Source organism: Mytilus galloprovincialis, chromosome 5, assembly GCF_965363235.1.
Source record: "Mytilus galloprovincialis chromosome 5, xbMytGall1.hap1.1, whole genome shotgun sequence".
NCBI lineage: Eukaryota > Metazoa > Mollusca > Bivalvia > Mytilida > Mytilidae > Mytilus > Mytilus galloprovincialis.
In genome coordinates, this window is record NC_134842.1 from 90501520 (window position 1) to 90516869 (window position 15350).

Sequence of the window (15350 nt, forward strand, 5' to 3'; positions counted from 1 at the left end):
TCATGCCAACAACTGGGTTTTGAATAAATGTGTTTAGTTCCGATGCAAAGACCCTATAAGTGAATCAACATTAACGCCAAAATGTGCAATCTTTAATGACCTGACAACAGTATCGTAACTATATCCCTTCTTAATAAGTCTATTCAAAGGTTTTGTTAGTTTTTGAGGTGAATACTGACACCTTTGTGCTTTATAAAGAATATTTCCATAAAAAAATTGGATGTGAAATACCTGAACGTATAAGAAGTCTGCATGTTGAGCTATATTTACGAATGATGTCCTTATACCGATGATAAAATTTCGTAAATGTTTTGACTAGTTTGTGATATCGAAAACCCTGGTGTAATAATTTTTCAGTAGTACATAAATTTCTCTCGTTAAAATCTAAAACATTGTTACATACACGAGCGAATCGTACAAGTTGAGATATATAAACACCGTAAGATGGTGACAAGGGAACGTCACCATCTAAAAATGGATAATTAACGATAGGAAAAGAAAAATCATCTCTTTTATCATAAATTTTAGTATTCAGCTTTCCGTTAGTGATATAGATATCAAGATCGAGGAAAGGGCAGTGGTCATTGTTAGTATTAGCTTTATTTAAAGTAAGTTCAACAGGATAAATTTCTTTAATATACATACTGAAGTCGTCATTATTGAGAGCCAAAATATCATCCAAATATCTAAAAGTATTATTAAATTTGTTTATCAGATGTTGTATCGATGGGTCTTTGCTTATTTTTGTCATAAATTGTAACTCATAGCAATACAAAAACAGGTCCGCAATAAGTGGTGCACAGTTAGTCCCCATTGGAATTCCGATAATCTGACGATATACGGAATCCCCAAAGCGAACAAAAATGTTATCTAGTAAAAATTCAAGGGCATATATAGTATCAAAGCATGTCCAATTGACATAGTTTTTTTGTTTATTGCTACTAAAAAATGACCTAAAAGAGTTTGAACATATATATTCACATTCTGATTTTTTGAATGCCCATTTAATTAGGTGTGTGAATTTTTTCTTAATGAGAATGTGAGGCAATGTGGTATACAGGGTAGAAAAATCAAAACTTTGAACAGATTCAAAATCACCAATATAAGCATGCAATTTATCAAGTACTTCCAATGAGTTCTTGACACTCCAAAAGTAATTAATTCCACTATTTTCGAAGGCCTTATTTGAACAATTTATTATCAGGTTTTTAATGGTACCAAGTGTGCTGGTAAGAAGAATAGACAATTTAGTAGTGGAACAATGGCTTGAAGACGAAATAAATCTATATTTGTAAGTAGTCCATTACTTACCTATTACAATTATGCCTCTATTGGCGGTGAAATTAAATGTTATACCAAATAAATGTACGTCTGCTGAATAATCAATGATGACTGTGCGATTAACAATAACAGTATCCGACTCAAACGTAGGCAGATTACTGGATGATTTTATAACTCCACCTATTACATATGTATTAAAATATGTATCAAACGTAATCTTGAAATCATCAACTGTTGGAATATGTTGCGCAGACGTCTTCGATGGATCAAGGAACACGTAATCTGTACGAACCCGCGCTTTCGAAGAGTTGAGAAAAACATCACAAATGCACGCTTTCACTAACGATATATTGTCTGTTCCCCAATAGTTGTAATCTGCACTGATCGACTTAATCTTGCTATACTTTTCGCCGACACTTACCATACAATACGTCACTGCATTGTTGATGAAACTGTTATTGTTAAGCTGATGAGATAACCCGTCAACAAGGTCTACCATAATATATACCGAACAATTTGAAATTATGTTCTCCACAAATTTTAATCTTGTGTTTGAAATATAGATGACGGACATTTTTTCCCCATAAATATTTTCAAAGATGTTATTCTTCATATTTACTTGTACTGACGAATCTGAGTCAGATTTTATTTTGAAACCACCGTGCAAATCGAAAAAAGTATTATCAATGATTTCAAACATTCCTATTAGACGGTTAGCACCGATTGAGACTGCATATCTTTCATTATATGAATGTTTTTCAATCGTATTATTTGCCAATACGAAATTCATTATAACAGGTTTATCATCATGATTGGTCAAAGAAAGCACTATCTGAAATCGTTTGTTATGTGTAAAATGATTATGGCGTAGACTATTGTTTAAATTAAGACCACAATACCAACATCTGTATTTGTATTCTACACCATTGTACCCATTTTCTTCAAAATCAGAATATGATATATCAAAGATTGCTGTTGGCTCATAATAACTGCTAAATAAATACAAGCCATTTTCTCCATTCCTAGAAAAACAGGAATTTTGTATCACAAGAGAAAGTAAAAGTTTTGTATATGAAATAGATGAAAGGAGACCACTTTCAGAATTATCATTTAATTTAGAATTATAAAGGTGTAACACTGTGTCCGTGGATGATGCATCATTCCAATTTGCAATTACCAAACCGTGCTTGCTGTTGAAACTGAATCCCGCATGGTCTATGTAAATATGAGGCCTTTGCTCACTACCGTGTAAACGGATGCCGTATGTGTTATGAACACTTCTTGTATGCAATATCGTAAATGTAGAAACAGATATTTCGTGTTCACTTGTGGCGTTACTTGTGGTTCCTCCAGATAGCTGTATTCCTGTATTGCAAGAATATATGTTACTGTGACCTAAATGTATTCCAATACTGTCACCTTGGATACCAATGTTTGCCTGTCGAACGACAGCATACCACAAACTAATGTTGCCTTAAAAATAAGAAAAACAATTTGTCGTTTTTTAACTTGGTGCTACCACTATAATATGTAGTGTGTATCGCATTCAACCATTGCGTTAATGAAATCATACGAAATAGAAGAATATAAAATGAAATAGAAGAATATAAAATGAAATGAAACAGATTCAAAAAACATTATTTCCGAAATCTATTTTCCGAATCATGTTTTAAATTCTTTTCTTTTACATTATTGAAAAAAATATTATGTACTTATTTGTGCGCCCGAAGCGCTTTTCAAGGCCAACATTAAAAATATCTTTGTTTTCCCTCTCCCGACTGAGGTTGTTAGGGTATGGGTAGGTAGGTAGGCAAATTATTTTATTTTATTCCTTGATATGGTTTTCTATATTGAATTTGTACAAAATTCAACAGGTAAGGCTCAAGTCAAGAAAAGTGGGGTATTCCCTGCATTCTAATTCAGTGTACACCACAGTTTTCTGGTGTTAAAAAAACAGTATACAGGGACCTTCTTTTTTCCCCTATTCATTTAATTTAATGAAATCTACAAAAGCGCACTTTCTACTTGTGATACTAATGCCTATTGATAGCAAGTGTTTTTTTAGTTAAAAAATCAAGCTTATTTCAAGTCTAATTTGATGCATAACTCACAACAAAACAATTCCTTTGGTCACCAATTCATACCTTGATCATCAATTATGAGATGAAAAAAGATACATGTATGTTAATCACTTGGGAATTAAAATTCAATGAATAAAAATTTTCAATAGAAGTGAACATAATTCAGTTATGTTCAGTTACACCTGGATCATGCAGCTTGGTCAATTGATTCCCAAACAAAGATTTGTATGTTTTTTTCGAGTTCTAGAAGAAACAAGGCTTCCCTTTATATTCATGTTTTGTATTTCCTAAAATACTTTTAATAAGTATTTACGAATTCTACTGATGCAAGTATAACGTTAAAACGTGTCCTTTTGTAATTTTCATGCCATAAATTGAAAAAGGAAATCCCATTTAAACTGGGTTTTTTACACCAGAAAACAGGGACGTTCCCTGAAAGCAGGGAATACATGTATCCCACATTTCCTGACTTGTGCCCAACCTGTTCAAAGAAAAAGTAGATAGATTTAAAAGCACGAGTCAGACCATTTTTACTCAAAGTCTTTAAGATTTTATCCTTAAAACAGGAACAGAGGTTAGGCACAAAGCAAATCAAGATGCACTCAGCGGATTGAAAGATGCTTCATTTTTTTTTTCAAAAAAAGATCACCCTTGCAAACAAACAAATCGTGTGGGAAAGCATTTTGTTTGTTTTCCTTGATTCCGAATCATGTAGACGCTTCAATGCAAAAATACCTTGATTTAAAACGCTCGTTGACTACAGCATCGGAAAGGTATCCCCAAAACACAACGATCGTTGACTTCAGCATCGGAAAGATATCACCAATAACCAACATAGCAAAAAACAAAATAGTGGACAAGAATGGCCAATAAAATTTTTCGGGTAGCGGTGGTTTTACCGGGTCGGTCGTGTGAGGGGAAACAAACAATATTTTATTTTTGGCCAAAGATTATCTTCACCAAGAACCCAAACATATAAACATTTGACTGCTAAGGATATTCATGTATAAACAATAAGAGTGGTATGCATAAGTTTAACTTTAAACTTTCAAAAATTTGTTGGCTAATAAGAGAGTAGTAAAGGTGATATTTGATTTAAATAAATTACCTCCAGGTTGATGGGAAATACCTTTCCACTGTTCTTTCTTTGATGTAACAGGAAACGAGGATGTAAAAATGGTTTCAACAGCTTCTATTCCATTCACTTTTAGTGTTCCTTTTGAATAGAAGTGGTATTACATATGTGAATTACTCATTATTTTAAATGCGTATAAAAAAGAAGATGTGGTATGATTGTCGATGAGACAACTCTCCACAAGAAACCAAAATGACACAGATATTAACAACTATAGGTCACGGTACGGTCTTCAACAATGAGCAAAGCCCATACCGCATAGTCAGCTATAAAAGGCCCCGAAACGCGTAATTTATTTCAGCAGGATCTGATTACCCTTCCGGAGAACATAGGATCATCGTTTTGGGGATTTGTTTTGTCATGTTGTTGTCATTGTTTTTTTTCAACTTCGAGTCTAAATGTTCTTTTTGATGTCTTTTACCACAAAAACATTTTGGATAGGGGATGGCGAAATTTAGCGAAAAACTTTCATAAAATATGGAATATTTCGGTTTAAAGAAGAAGATAATAAGATATTCAGTACTGACAGACCAACGCTCTATCAAATATTTACAAAGTGCTGACGGGAAAAAAGATTGATTAAAATACGTCGCATAGTGCGGACGATAAACAATGGCCACAGAAATCCTGTAGGATGCCATTAAATGCAAATGCGATATTATTTCATTGTTCTTCGAAATATGATGCACTTTATTCTAATACTTGAAATTTAATTGAACAAATTAGAATCACAACTTACTGCCTAGTTCACACGTGTATTTCATTCGAATTGAATTCAAATCGTAATCGCGTCCACACACTCTTCCTTTTGGTTTGAATTGATTTGAATTGGCTAATTCGCATTAACCCATTCGCATTAGAAATCCGTTTTAGTTGATACGAATTAAAAGTTAAACGTCGTTCGGACAGGAAAGCAAATTTGACGCGCATTGCAATTCGAATTAGAATTTACGTTTGGACGTTTTGCATGCGAATTAAACTTATTCGAATTAGTTCATGCGAATTGAATTCGAATTACTAATACGTGTGAACGCAGCACTAAAGCAATTTTCGAGCGACAGTCATATTCAACAAATTATCATTTCTGATGACTTCCTTTTATATTGATACGGATTACATGTGTGTCGAGTTTTGTGATTGGATAACAACACAGAGATGTCAGCATATATTCAGGAAATGTCTTGTAAATACGACGTTTTTTCTACCCAATTGGTACCGCAACAACGACGTCTAAAGCCATATAGAACACTAAAAGAACGTCAGAAGCTGACAGAATAAAAATAATGACGTGTTTCCTTCAATAATTATATTTTTCATGTAAAATCACGCGATTTACACATCAAATACTTAATTAATGTCTTAAAAGAGTATCGAAAGATACCAGAAGAGGAACAGTCAAACTCATCAATCGAAAATAAACTGACAACGCCATGTGTTGTTATTACAAATCAACCGTTTGTTTTCAGATTTATGTTTTAATGACAAAAACCACAGTTTTTCTTTCATATTGAGCTAAGCATGCATGATTGAAGCAAAATTTAGACATACATGCTGAATAGTCTGCTGTTGTTTTGTCAATATTACTTATACGTCAAGCAATTGCAAGGCACAGATAATCAGTTTGAAGGACATCTCCAAAAGGTCTCGGGAAAACGTCACATGTTTTGGAAACAAATACAGTAGTTTCTCTTTATTTATTTTTCAAGCCTATAGAGACACACGTTTTGCACATTGAACAACTATGAACTGTACATAGCCATGATGACTATCTAAAATAATGACAGAATGATATACAAATCTATCTTTCCACGTTTCTCAAAAAGGGAATCGGAAACACCAACAAAATGAATGTAATTAAGTAATAAAGTAATTGTATAAATACCATAAACGTCAATGCCAGCGTCTGATGACGTGAAGATGACAGACACTCCTGCCTGTATCGTCAATGTAGCCAACGGTCTAATACTAATATGTCGATCTATTATAACTGGACTTTGACTAGGAATCCAAACTGTGTCATACTGCAACAGAGAGGTAATAAAATAAATACATAGGATATGAGGACAAAATAAAAATAAGCCTCCGGGTAAAAATAATATTTTCCTAAAAATAATTCGTTTTAATTTTGGCAAATTGCTTGAAAGCAAAAGGATTAATACGCTCAAATTGAGCACAAACAACTGATAACAGGCCTCGACTGGACAAGGCAAACCATTCATGTGACAATGCTATGACATCCAGTTAAAAATAATAACCTGCCTTCCTAGTCTGTTTACTAAGGGTAGACCTGGGGGAGAGAAAACGGACATTCATTTAAATGTGGCCTGACATCGCTTGAAATTGGACTCGAATTATCAAACTTCAATGTAATAATACAGCTTATGGTTAGTTTATAATAATCAGCGGTTGTTAAGTGGGATGTGTCTGTGGTCTTTTGCCACTCAAATTGATCCCATTTGTGCCTTTGCTTAAGTGCACAATGGACCCTGCATGAGATTACTGTGTATTTTAGCTCCGCCTTACATTATTACATTATAACAATGTGGTGCAATTGGCAAAATCCTATCGAGCCTGCTTCCATTATCTTCCTGCATTTTTAATAACTCTAAAGTTTTACGCAAAATAATCAGTTTACGCGTATTCTACAAACCCTGTCAAATCATGTGCAAGTTAGTAAAAAATCCATAAAAAGTACTAATTTTACTGCAACAAATGAGCTTTTCAACAACCACTGTCTCTTCAGTGATGCTCGAAGACAAAATATTTGTAAATCCAAAACGTTGTAAAACGTTGAAGAGATTATCAAACTTTAAATGATCTTAAACATAGCAAAATCAGACAATGAATGAGAACTTTTTATGAGGGATATCTTCCATAATTTAAAAAATTATTTTCATGCAATTACCAAAGTTCTAGCCACTAGGCCTTTGGTACCCTCGAGACTAAAAGTTCAGAAACTGAGGTAGCGACTAAATGATAGTAATAACATAAACATTTATTTGTTTATGTCTCTTCAGTAAAACTCGCAGCCAAAATATTGGAAATATAAAAAAGAAGATGTGGTATAAAATTGAGTAAGGAAATGGGGAATGTGTCAAAGCGACAACAACCCGACCATAGAGCAGACAACAGCCGAAGGCCACCAATGGGTCTTCAATGTAGCGAGAAATTCCCGCACCCGTAGGCGTCCTTCAGCCACCATTCAGCTGGCCCCTTCGAAATATGTATACTAGTACAGTGATAATGGACGTCATACTAAACTTCGAATTATACACAAGAAACTAAAATTAAAAATCATACAAGACTAACAAAAGCCAGAGGTTCCTGACTTGGGACAGGCGCAAAATTGGGTTCTGATGTCATTTTAGTTGTTTAATACACCATAGGATTAACAAAAAATTGAGAAAGGAAATGGGGAAAGTATCAAAGCGACAACAACCCGACCATAGAGCAGACAACAGCCGAAGGCCACCAATGGGTCTTCAATGTAGCGAGAATTCCCGCACCCGTAGGTGTCCTTCAGCTGGCCCCTAAAAAATATGTATACTAGTACAGCGATAATGGACGTCATACTAAACTCCGAATTATACACAAAAAACTAAAATTAAAAATCATACAAGACTGACAAAAGCCAGAGGCTCCTGACTTGGAACAGGCGCAAAATTGCGGCGGGGTAAACATGTTTATGAGATCTCAACCCTCCCCCTATACCTCTAGCCTATGTAGAAAATTAAACGCATAACAATACGCACATTAAAATTCAGTTCAAGAGAAGTCCGAGTCCGATGTCAAAAGATGTAACAAAAGAAAATAAATAAAATGACAATAATACATAAATAACAACAACAGACTACTAGCAGTTAACTGACATGCCACAGACCTCAATTAAACTGATTGAAAGATTATGTCTTCATCATATGAATATCAGACACAATCACTCCCATTAGGGGTTTAGTATCATACTATCATAAAATATATGAGAATAACCCGTGTCATACCAAGGATTTGTATAGTAAGTCTTACTATACAAATCCTTGGTCATACCAACAACTGGTGTTTTTTTTTAAATAAATGTGTTTAGTTCCGATGCAAAGACTCTATAAGTGAATCAATATTAAAGCCAAAATATGCAATCTTTAATGACCTGACAACAGTATCGTAACTATATCCCTTCTTAATAAGTCTGTTTAACGGTTTTGTAAGCTTTTGAGGTGAATACTGACATTTTTGTACTTTGTAAAGAATATTACCATAAAAGATTGGATGTGAAATACCTGAACGTATAAGATGTCTGCATGTTGAGTTATATTTACGAATTATTTCCTTATACCGGTGATAAAATTTAGTAAATGTTTTGACCAGTTTGTGATATCGAAAACCCTGGTGTAATAATTTTTTAGTAATACATAAATTTCTCTCTCTAAAATCTAATACGTTGTTACATTCACAAGCGAATCGTACAAGTTGAGATATATAAACACCACAAGATGGTGACAAAAGAACGTCGCCATCTAAAAATGGATAATTAACGATAGGAAATGAAAAATCATCTCTTTTATCATCTCTTTTATCATACATTTTTGTATTAAGCTTCCCGTTAATGATATAGATATCAAGATCGAGGAAAGGGCAGTGGTTATTGTTAGTATTAGCTTTATTTATAGTAAGTTCAACAGGATAAATTTCTTTAGTATACATACTGAAGTCGTCATTATTGAGAGCAAATATATCATCTAAGTATCTAAAAGTATTGTAAATTTTTTTATATATATATATGATTGCCAATGAGACAACTCTTCGCAAGAGACCAAATAACACACGGACAGAAACTAACAACTATGGGTCATCGTACGGCCTTCAACAATGAGTTAAGCCTATACCGCATAGTTAGCTATGAAGGCCCCGAAGTGATAATAAGAACAAACGATTGAAAGATGGCAAACTATAATTGATATTTACTCTGAAAATATTGAACAAATCTTAAAAAAACAAATAGTCAGAACAGGAGTTTTGAGTAAGAAAAAGGCAGGATGAGCAACTTGGCGAAAAAATACTTGATGACAATTTATTTCAAAAAGAAATGTCAGGATAAACTAACAAAAATAGAAGGCAGGACCGAATAGGGTAAAAAATAAATAGGTAGGACAGAGATAACACCTCCCCCTTCTTTAGCCCTTTTTAAAAAATATAATGGAAAGCTTTGTTATTCAAAAATAAATATTTTACCTCGATATTAGTTCCTATTATTGTTGAAATATTGTTGGATGCCACATCATTTCGTTTACATCCATACAGTTCCACTCGCATTGACGGGTGCCATCTGTATTCAACAGGGTTAAATACGATAAATCGAGTCTGTAATAAAAGATATGCATTATATACTTCACATGCTGGCTAACGACTGTTCTCATGTAAACTACTTGTTCTTTTCTCGGTGTTGGACGGAATTAGTAGGTTTAACAGTCTTACTTATTCATAGATAACTAGAACACACCCGTGATATCGCGGGTCCGTGACTGAATTAAAGTATATAACTATGCGTTAGCCTTATTTTAGTATTGGTATTGTCATCTGATAAAGTCGTGCCGATTATAAGATACACAGTTTTCTCTGCTTTCAAATCTTTCTGTTTGAACCCGTCGACCTGGAACTTTTCAATTATTGGTAATATTCAGGTCCTGGAATTGAGTATTTTTTAATCAACAGCATTGTCCAATAAAGTTCAAATCTTTGATTCGCTGTTTTGCGTCATGCCCGCTAACAAATTGAAAACTGTACCTATACGCCTTAGTCCAAATTTTTAGTATTCGTATTGTTATCTTAGAAAGTTTTACTAATTAAAAAACTACAATAGGGAACAATTTGACAATGATTGAATTTAGTTGTGTCGACTTTGTGATTATGACCCGTGTATATAGTAAAATCAAATACACCATTTGGTGGTGCGCCTGTTAGATGCGGAACGTACAGATAAGGTAATGGGTAACAGGTGAATATACTTTTGGTATCGGTACCGGATTCGACCCGGAACTTGTTAATTATTGGCAATATTAATTATGTGGAAAACAAAAGGGTCTGGAGTGGTGTAATTTTTAATCTACACAATTGTCCTATATTAGCTATATATAAAGTTGAATTCTTTGATATGTCGTTTTTACCTGATGCCGGCTGATAAATTGGACCTCGTAATTTTAGTATTATAGATTGTTGTTATGGAAAATTTATTAATTATCGACAAAGAAGATCATTTTTGAAGGGTACATTGATCGGTATATTGCCATAGCTCGATTGTTGTGACCGTAACTACAGTGATGTTTTAATTGTTCTTTCAAGGTTTCAGGTACTATAAATTATCTTTCTCTAATTCTATGGAAATATATCCCTTTCCGAACCCATTGTATAAACAAATTTAATCAACGTGTGGTTGCCGGTGATCTCAGAAGATGATTGGCTGAGTCAACGGGTCAAAACCTTTCTCAGCTCCCTGAAATGATCAGAATGTTCTAACAGGTGTTTTAAATGAAACTGACAACTTCGTGGGAAATGGAAGGCACTCGAAGGGGATTTTGGTTTAGAAAAAAAAGATTTTTTTTTTATTTTAATCATAAGAGAAGCAGATTATTACATAGTAACGCGTGGATTAACGGATTTATCCAATCTCGATAGTTAAATTATAAATTTTAAAGTCCTCGGCGAGGCTCGTACTTTAAAATTCATAATTTAACTACATGTATCTCGATTGGATAAATCCGAAAATCCACTTGTATCAATGTAATAATCTATATTTATCTTATACTAAAATTCTTTTAGAGACGCAAAGATTTGGTTAGGAAGTTGATTTTACCTGTAATAGCCAACATACCATATCTTGTGTGTGCGTGTTTGCTCTTTTTTGTTACTGATTGCTTTTGAATGTTTAAATCGATTTACAAATAATAAGTTATACGTTGTGCGTCTATTTGCCAAAATTTTAAGGCCGTGGTTTGAAGATGAGAACCCAAGACATCATCAAATTGGTAAACAATAGGTCATTTAATTTTTTTAACCCATAAACTTGACAAAATTAGAAATTTCGATTTGAAATAGATATAAGAAGAGGTGGTATGAGTGCCAATGAGACAAATCTACATCCAATCACAATTTATTAAAGTCAACCATTTAAGGTCAAAGTACGGTCTTCCGCACGGTGCCTTGGCTCACACCGAACAGCAAGCTATGAAGAGCCCCAAAAAAGACTAGTTTAAAACCATTCAAACGGAAAAAAACTAACGGTTTATTCTATATAAAAAACGAGAAACAATTATGAACCACATCAACAAATGACAACTTATGAATATCAGATTTCTGACTTAGGACAGGTGCAAACAACTGCAGCGGATTTAAACGTTTTAATAGGTACCAACTTTCACCCTTGTCATGGTGTAGTGGTTAGCGCATCGGACTACTAACACAAAGGTTCCTGTTTCGATTCCCGTTTCGCGATGAAAATTTCAGGGACTGAATTTTCGGCTCTACTTGACACCATTTGCGAGTATGGTCTTGAGGAAACGATGAAAGTCCATCGCAAGGGGACGATAAATGGCTGACCCGTATTAAGAGCGAGTCACATCTCTTGCACGTAAAAGACACCCTTGTAGATTTCGGAAAAGATGCCGCTACAGGGCAGCACTCACACCCGCAAAGTGGAAAGGGATTAATATAAGTTGCAAAACTTGTTTCCCAATCAACTATAAATAAATATGTTTAAACTAACAATAGTGTAACATCACAACAAAAAAAGACAGATTTTCTCGAAAAATGGTCAGACTGCTCTTTGTTAAATCAAAAATATTCAATGACAAAATTAAAAGGCACATTGTAAATCACTAAAATAAGAGCACCACATTTAACCCTTAAAAACAATATTATAAGTGAGTGCAGGTGCTCCGGAAGGGTAAGCAGATCATGGTCCTGTCCACATGTTGTGCTGTCCACATGTTATTATCATAAACTTAATATTAACCTTTATCGTCGGATTAAACTGAATCTTTGTGACCTTGTCCTGTCTGTTGAATGTCTCGCCAAGTATTTCATCTGACAGGTACGTATTGTATGCAGTCCATATTAATCCATCTTTGCTGTGAAATATTCTGAAGGAAAAAAAATATGATTATTCTCAAGCTTAGCATCACTTGATTAAAACCTGATTAGTGAAAAATGAAAACAAAAACTTTTTTTTTAAATCATATCCGTCCGAAGTGCTATTCTTGATTTACCTTCATCGGGAACACTCATAGCCGCGAATTTATAAGATCTGAAACAGCTGCAGAGCTGGAGGACAATAAAAAATACATTAAATTAATAGCCTAATCCATCTAAGTTTATTTTTGCAGAAATAAGTTAAAATCTTAGTTTCTTACAATAATTTAAAAATTCAAAAACGAAAGGCTTATAAAGATTTGTCAGTATCGATCCCGTGCTGTAAAAATTATATTAAAAAAAACGCTTTATAAATGTAATCAGTAGAAATAGTCAGAAAGAAATCGACATTTAGGAAAACAATTTGAACCGGATGAATACAAAACAAAAAACATATACACACAATATTAAAAAAAACAACAATTATTAGCCCGGGGATGTTTATAAATTTGGTACAAAAATAACATATAATCGTGATTAGGGGAGGATGGCTTTAAGTTCAAAACGAATAGTCTAAAATGGATGTTTGATCATTAAACCATAAGACTCCTGTATAAACACATCTTGAAGTACATAGACAAATGACCATATGACTGATGATCTGAATGGGTGGGGGAGGGAGGTCTCAACATGGTTTTATTGGTACAGATGTGCAGCTGGGATTTCAAAAACACCCCCATTCATATATTGTAGTCTTGTGAAATCCTGACCCATAAAAATATTTCACGGCAAAATCATAACCCATTCATATATCATATTATTCTTTTTACATCTAGACTTTATTTTAAACGATAAAGCAGCATTTATACAAAAATCTAATCGAAAGATGAAAATTATTGACCCATTGCAAAACTAGGATTTTAAAAGGGGAGCTCCCATTAAGCAAAATTGAGTGGATCAAGTAAATGTCCACGCATTAACCTTAAATCCGCCTCTGATCTAAACATGTATAGGTGAGTGACTTAAACTTGAACAGGATGTCAGAAAATTGATTAAAATATAGATTTAAAAGGAAAATATTTCATTATGGCTATTTAATTTTGATACATCAAAATACATTTTATACCCCATTTAAGTGCAGATTTTTTTGATTTTTTTATTCGTCAGTAAAAAAATCCAATCCTTTCTCGTATGACTGTAAATGGACCGTGAATAGAAACAAATCATACCTGAATGCTTGTGTGTGGTGCCAGTACCATATGTCAAAATCCTGTGTTGTAATACTTGTTATTTCCCAGAGTCCTTCTAAATCAATCTGTAAATACTGGTAGACATCATATTCACCAGCAACCCAACCTCCTGTATAGAACAAATTATAAATACAATGAAATCTGTTTTAAGAGACCACGTAAAGGAGCAGAGGCGGATTTAGGGGGAGGCCCAGGGGACCCGGTCCCCCCTTTTCCGTGAAAAAAAAAACTGTTGATTATATAGGGAATCATTGAAGCATGACCGGAGCAGGCCCTTTCTGGGGCGGTCGGTGGGCCCCCACTTATGAAAACATCTGGATCCGCCACTGAGGAGAGCAAAAAAGTGGTCTTTTAATACAGGTTCGATCTTTATGAAATGTACTTCACAGGGATCTAAAATTAGTTGTCTTATAATACAGGTTTTTGCTCAATGCAGGTGGTCTTTGGAGCAGGTTTGACTGTACATTTCAACGAGAAAATGCACCAAGTCAGGAATATGACAGTTTTTGTCCATTCCTTTGATGTGTTTGACCTTTTGATTTTAACATTGATTAGGGACTTTCCATTTTGAATTTTCCTCAGAGTTCGTTATTTTTGTTATTTTACGTTTTGCATGTACATTTATATAAAAACTAGGAGATTGGTGCGAAGTATACAACAATAAGACAACACCCAAAATCCAATAATTATTACCAAAATACTGGAAGATTAAAAAAGTGTCCAAGAATGAAAAATATCTATTATGATAGCAAATATAAACATAATTTCAACCCCTTTTTCAGGTCCTGTAACCAAGGAATATTTAGCCGTGAGACCTACCTTCACAACTCAGAGCCCTGTCAGTAAAATGCGTAGTGTTTTGCTTTGCTTGTGTTGGCTTTACTAACCTTTTTCAAATTTTGCAGAGCTTGCGTTGAAATCCGCACTGTGTACAGATGAGGCAGAAAACTGGTCATCTCTCAGATCAGAAGTCAGTGACTCGTTGCAGGTAACTGCATCTGAAATAAGATTCACCTCTTATACGTATTGGTAGCTATTACATAGCACAGTGTACATAACCATGTGCAAGAAAGTTAACGATAACCGAAATATTTTGTTATAAAAGATGCATTTGTGCCGGTATGCATATTTTTATCTTTAAATTTAAGCTTCACTGTATGATTACAGGGTCGGATCCAGACATTTAAAAAAAGGGGGGGTACCCAATCCAGGACAAAGGGGGGAGGGGGTGTTCCAACTTTATGTCCCCATTCAAATGGATTGATCGGCCAACAAAAAGAGGGGTTCCAACCCCGGAACCTCCCCCTTTTGATCCGCAAATGGATTAGTTTGTATTAATGGAGGAAGCCAGCGTGTCCAGAGAGGACAACCGACCTTTGAATAATCATTAACATTGTTGGTGTTTGACTCCACTTTCATATCTATAATCTTTATCACGGCGGTCCGTATAATGTATTGGTGGAGAAAGTGGGAATGCCGGTATTT

At 34.3% G+C, this 15350-nt stretch overlaps 1 protein-coding gene across 1 annotated transcript in view; it reads right to left on the reverse strand.

Annotated features, from left to right (window-relative positions):
* Positions 1 to 14837, reverse strand: part of LOC143076685 (uncharacterized) — a 75744-nt gene extending 60907 nt beyond the window's left edge. Inside the window, exons 1-7 of the mRNA XM_076252525.1 lie at positions 14753 to 14837; positions 13845 to 13974; positions 12500 to 12626; positions 9724 to 9852; positions 6380 to 6518; positions 4471 to 4578; positions 1312 to 2754 (exon numbers count right to left, since the gene is read on the reverse strand). Of these exons, the coding sequence (XP_076108640.1) occupies positions 1312 to 2754; positions 4471 to 4578; positions 6380 to 6518; positions 9724 to 9804 (1771 nt within the window). The 5' untranslated portion in view covers positions 9805 to 9852; positions 12500 to 12626; positions 13845 to 13974; positions 14753 to 14837. The remainder of the gene's footprint in view (positions 1 to 1311; positions 2755 to 4470; positions 4579 to 6379; positions 6519 to 9723; positions 9853 to 12499; positions 12627 to 13844; positions 13975 to 14752) is intronic.
* Between the last annotated feature and the right edge of the window lie 513 nt (positions 14838 to 15350).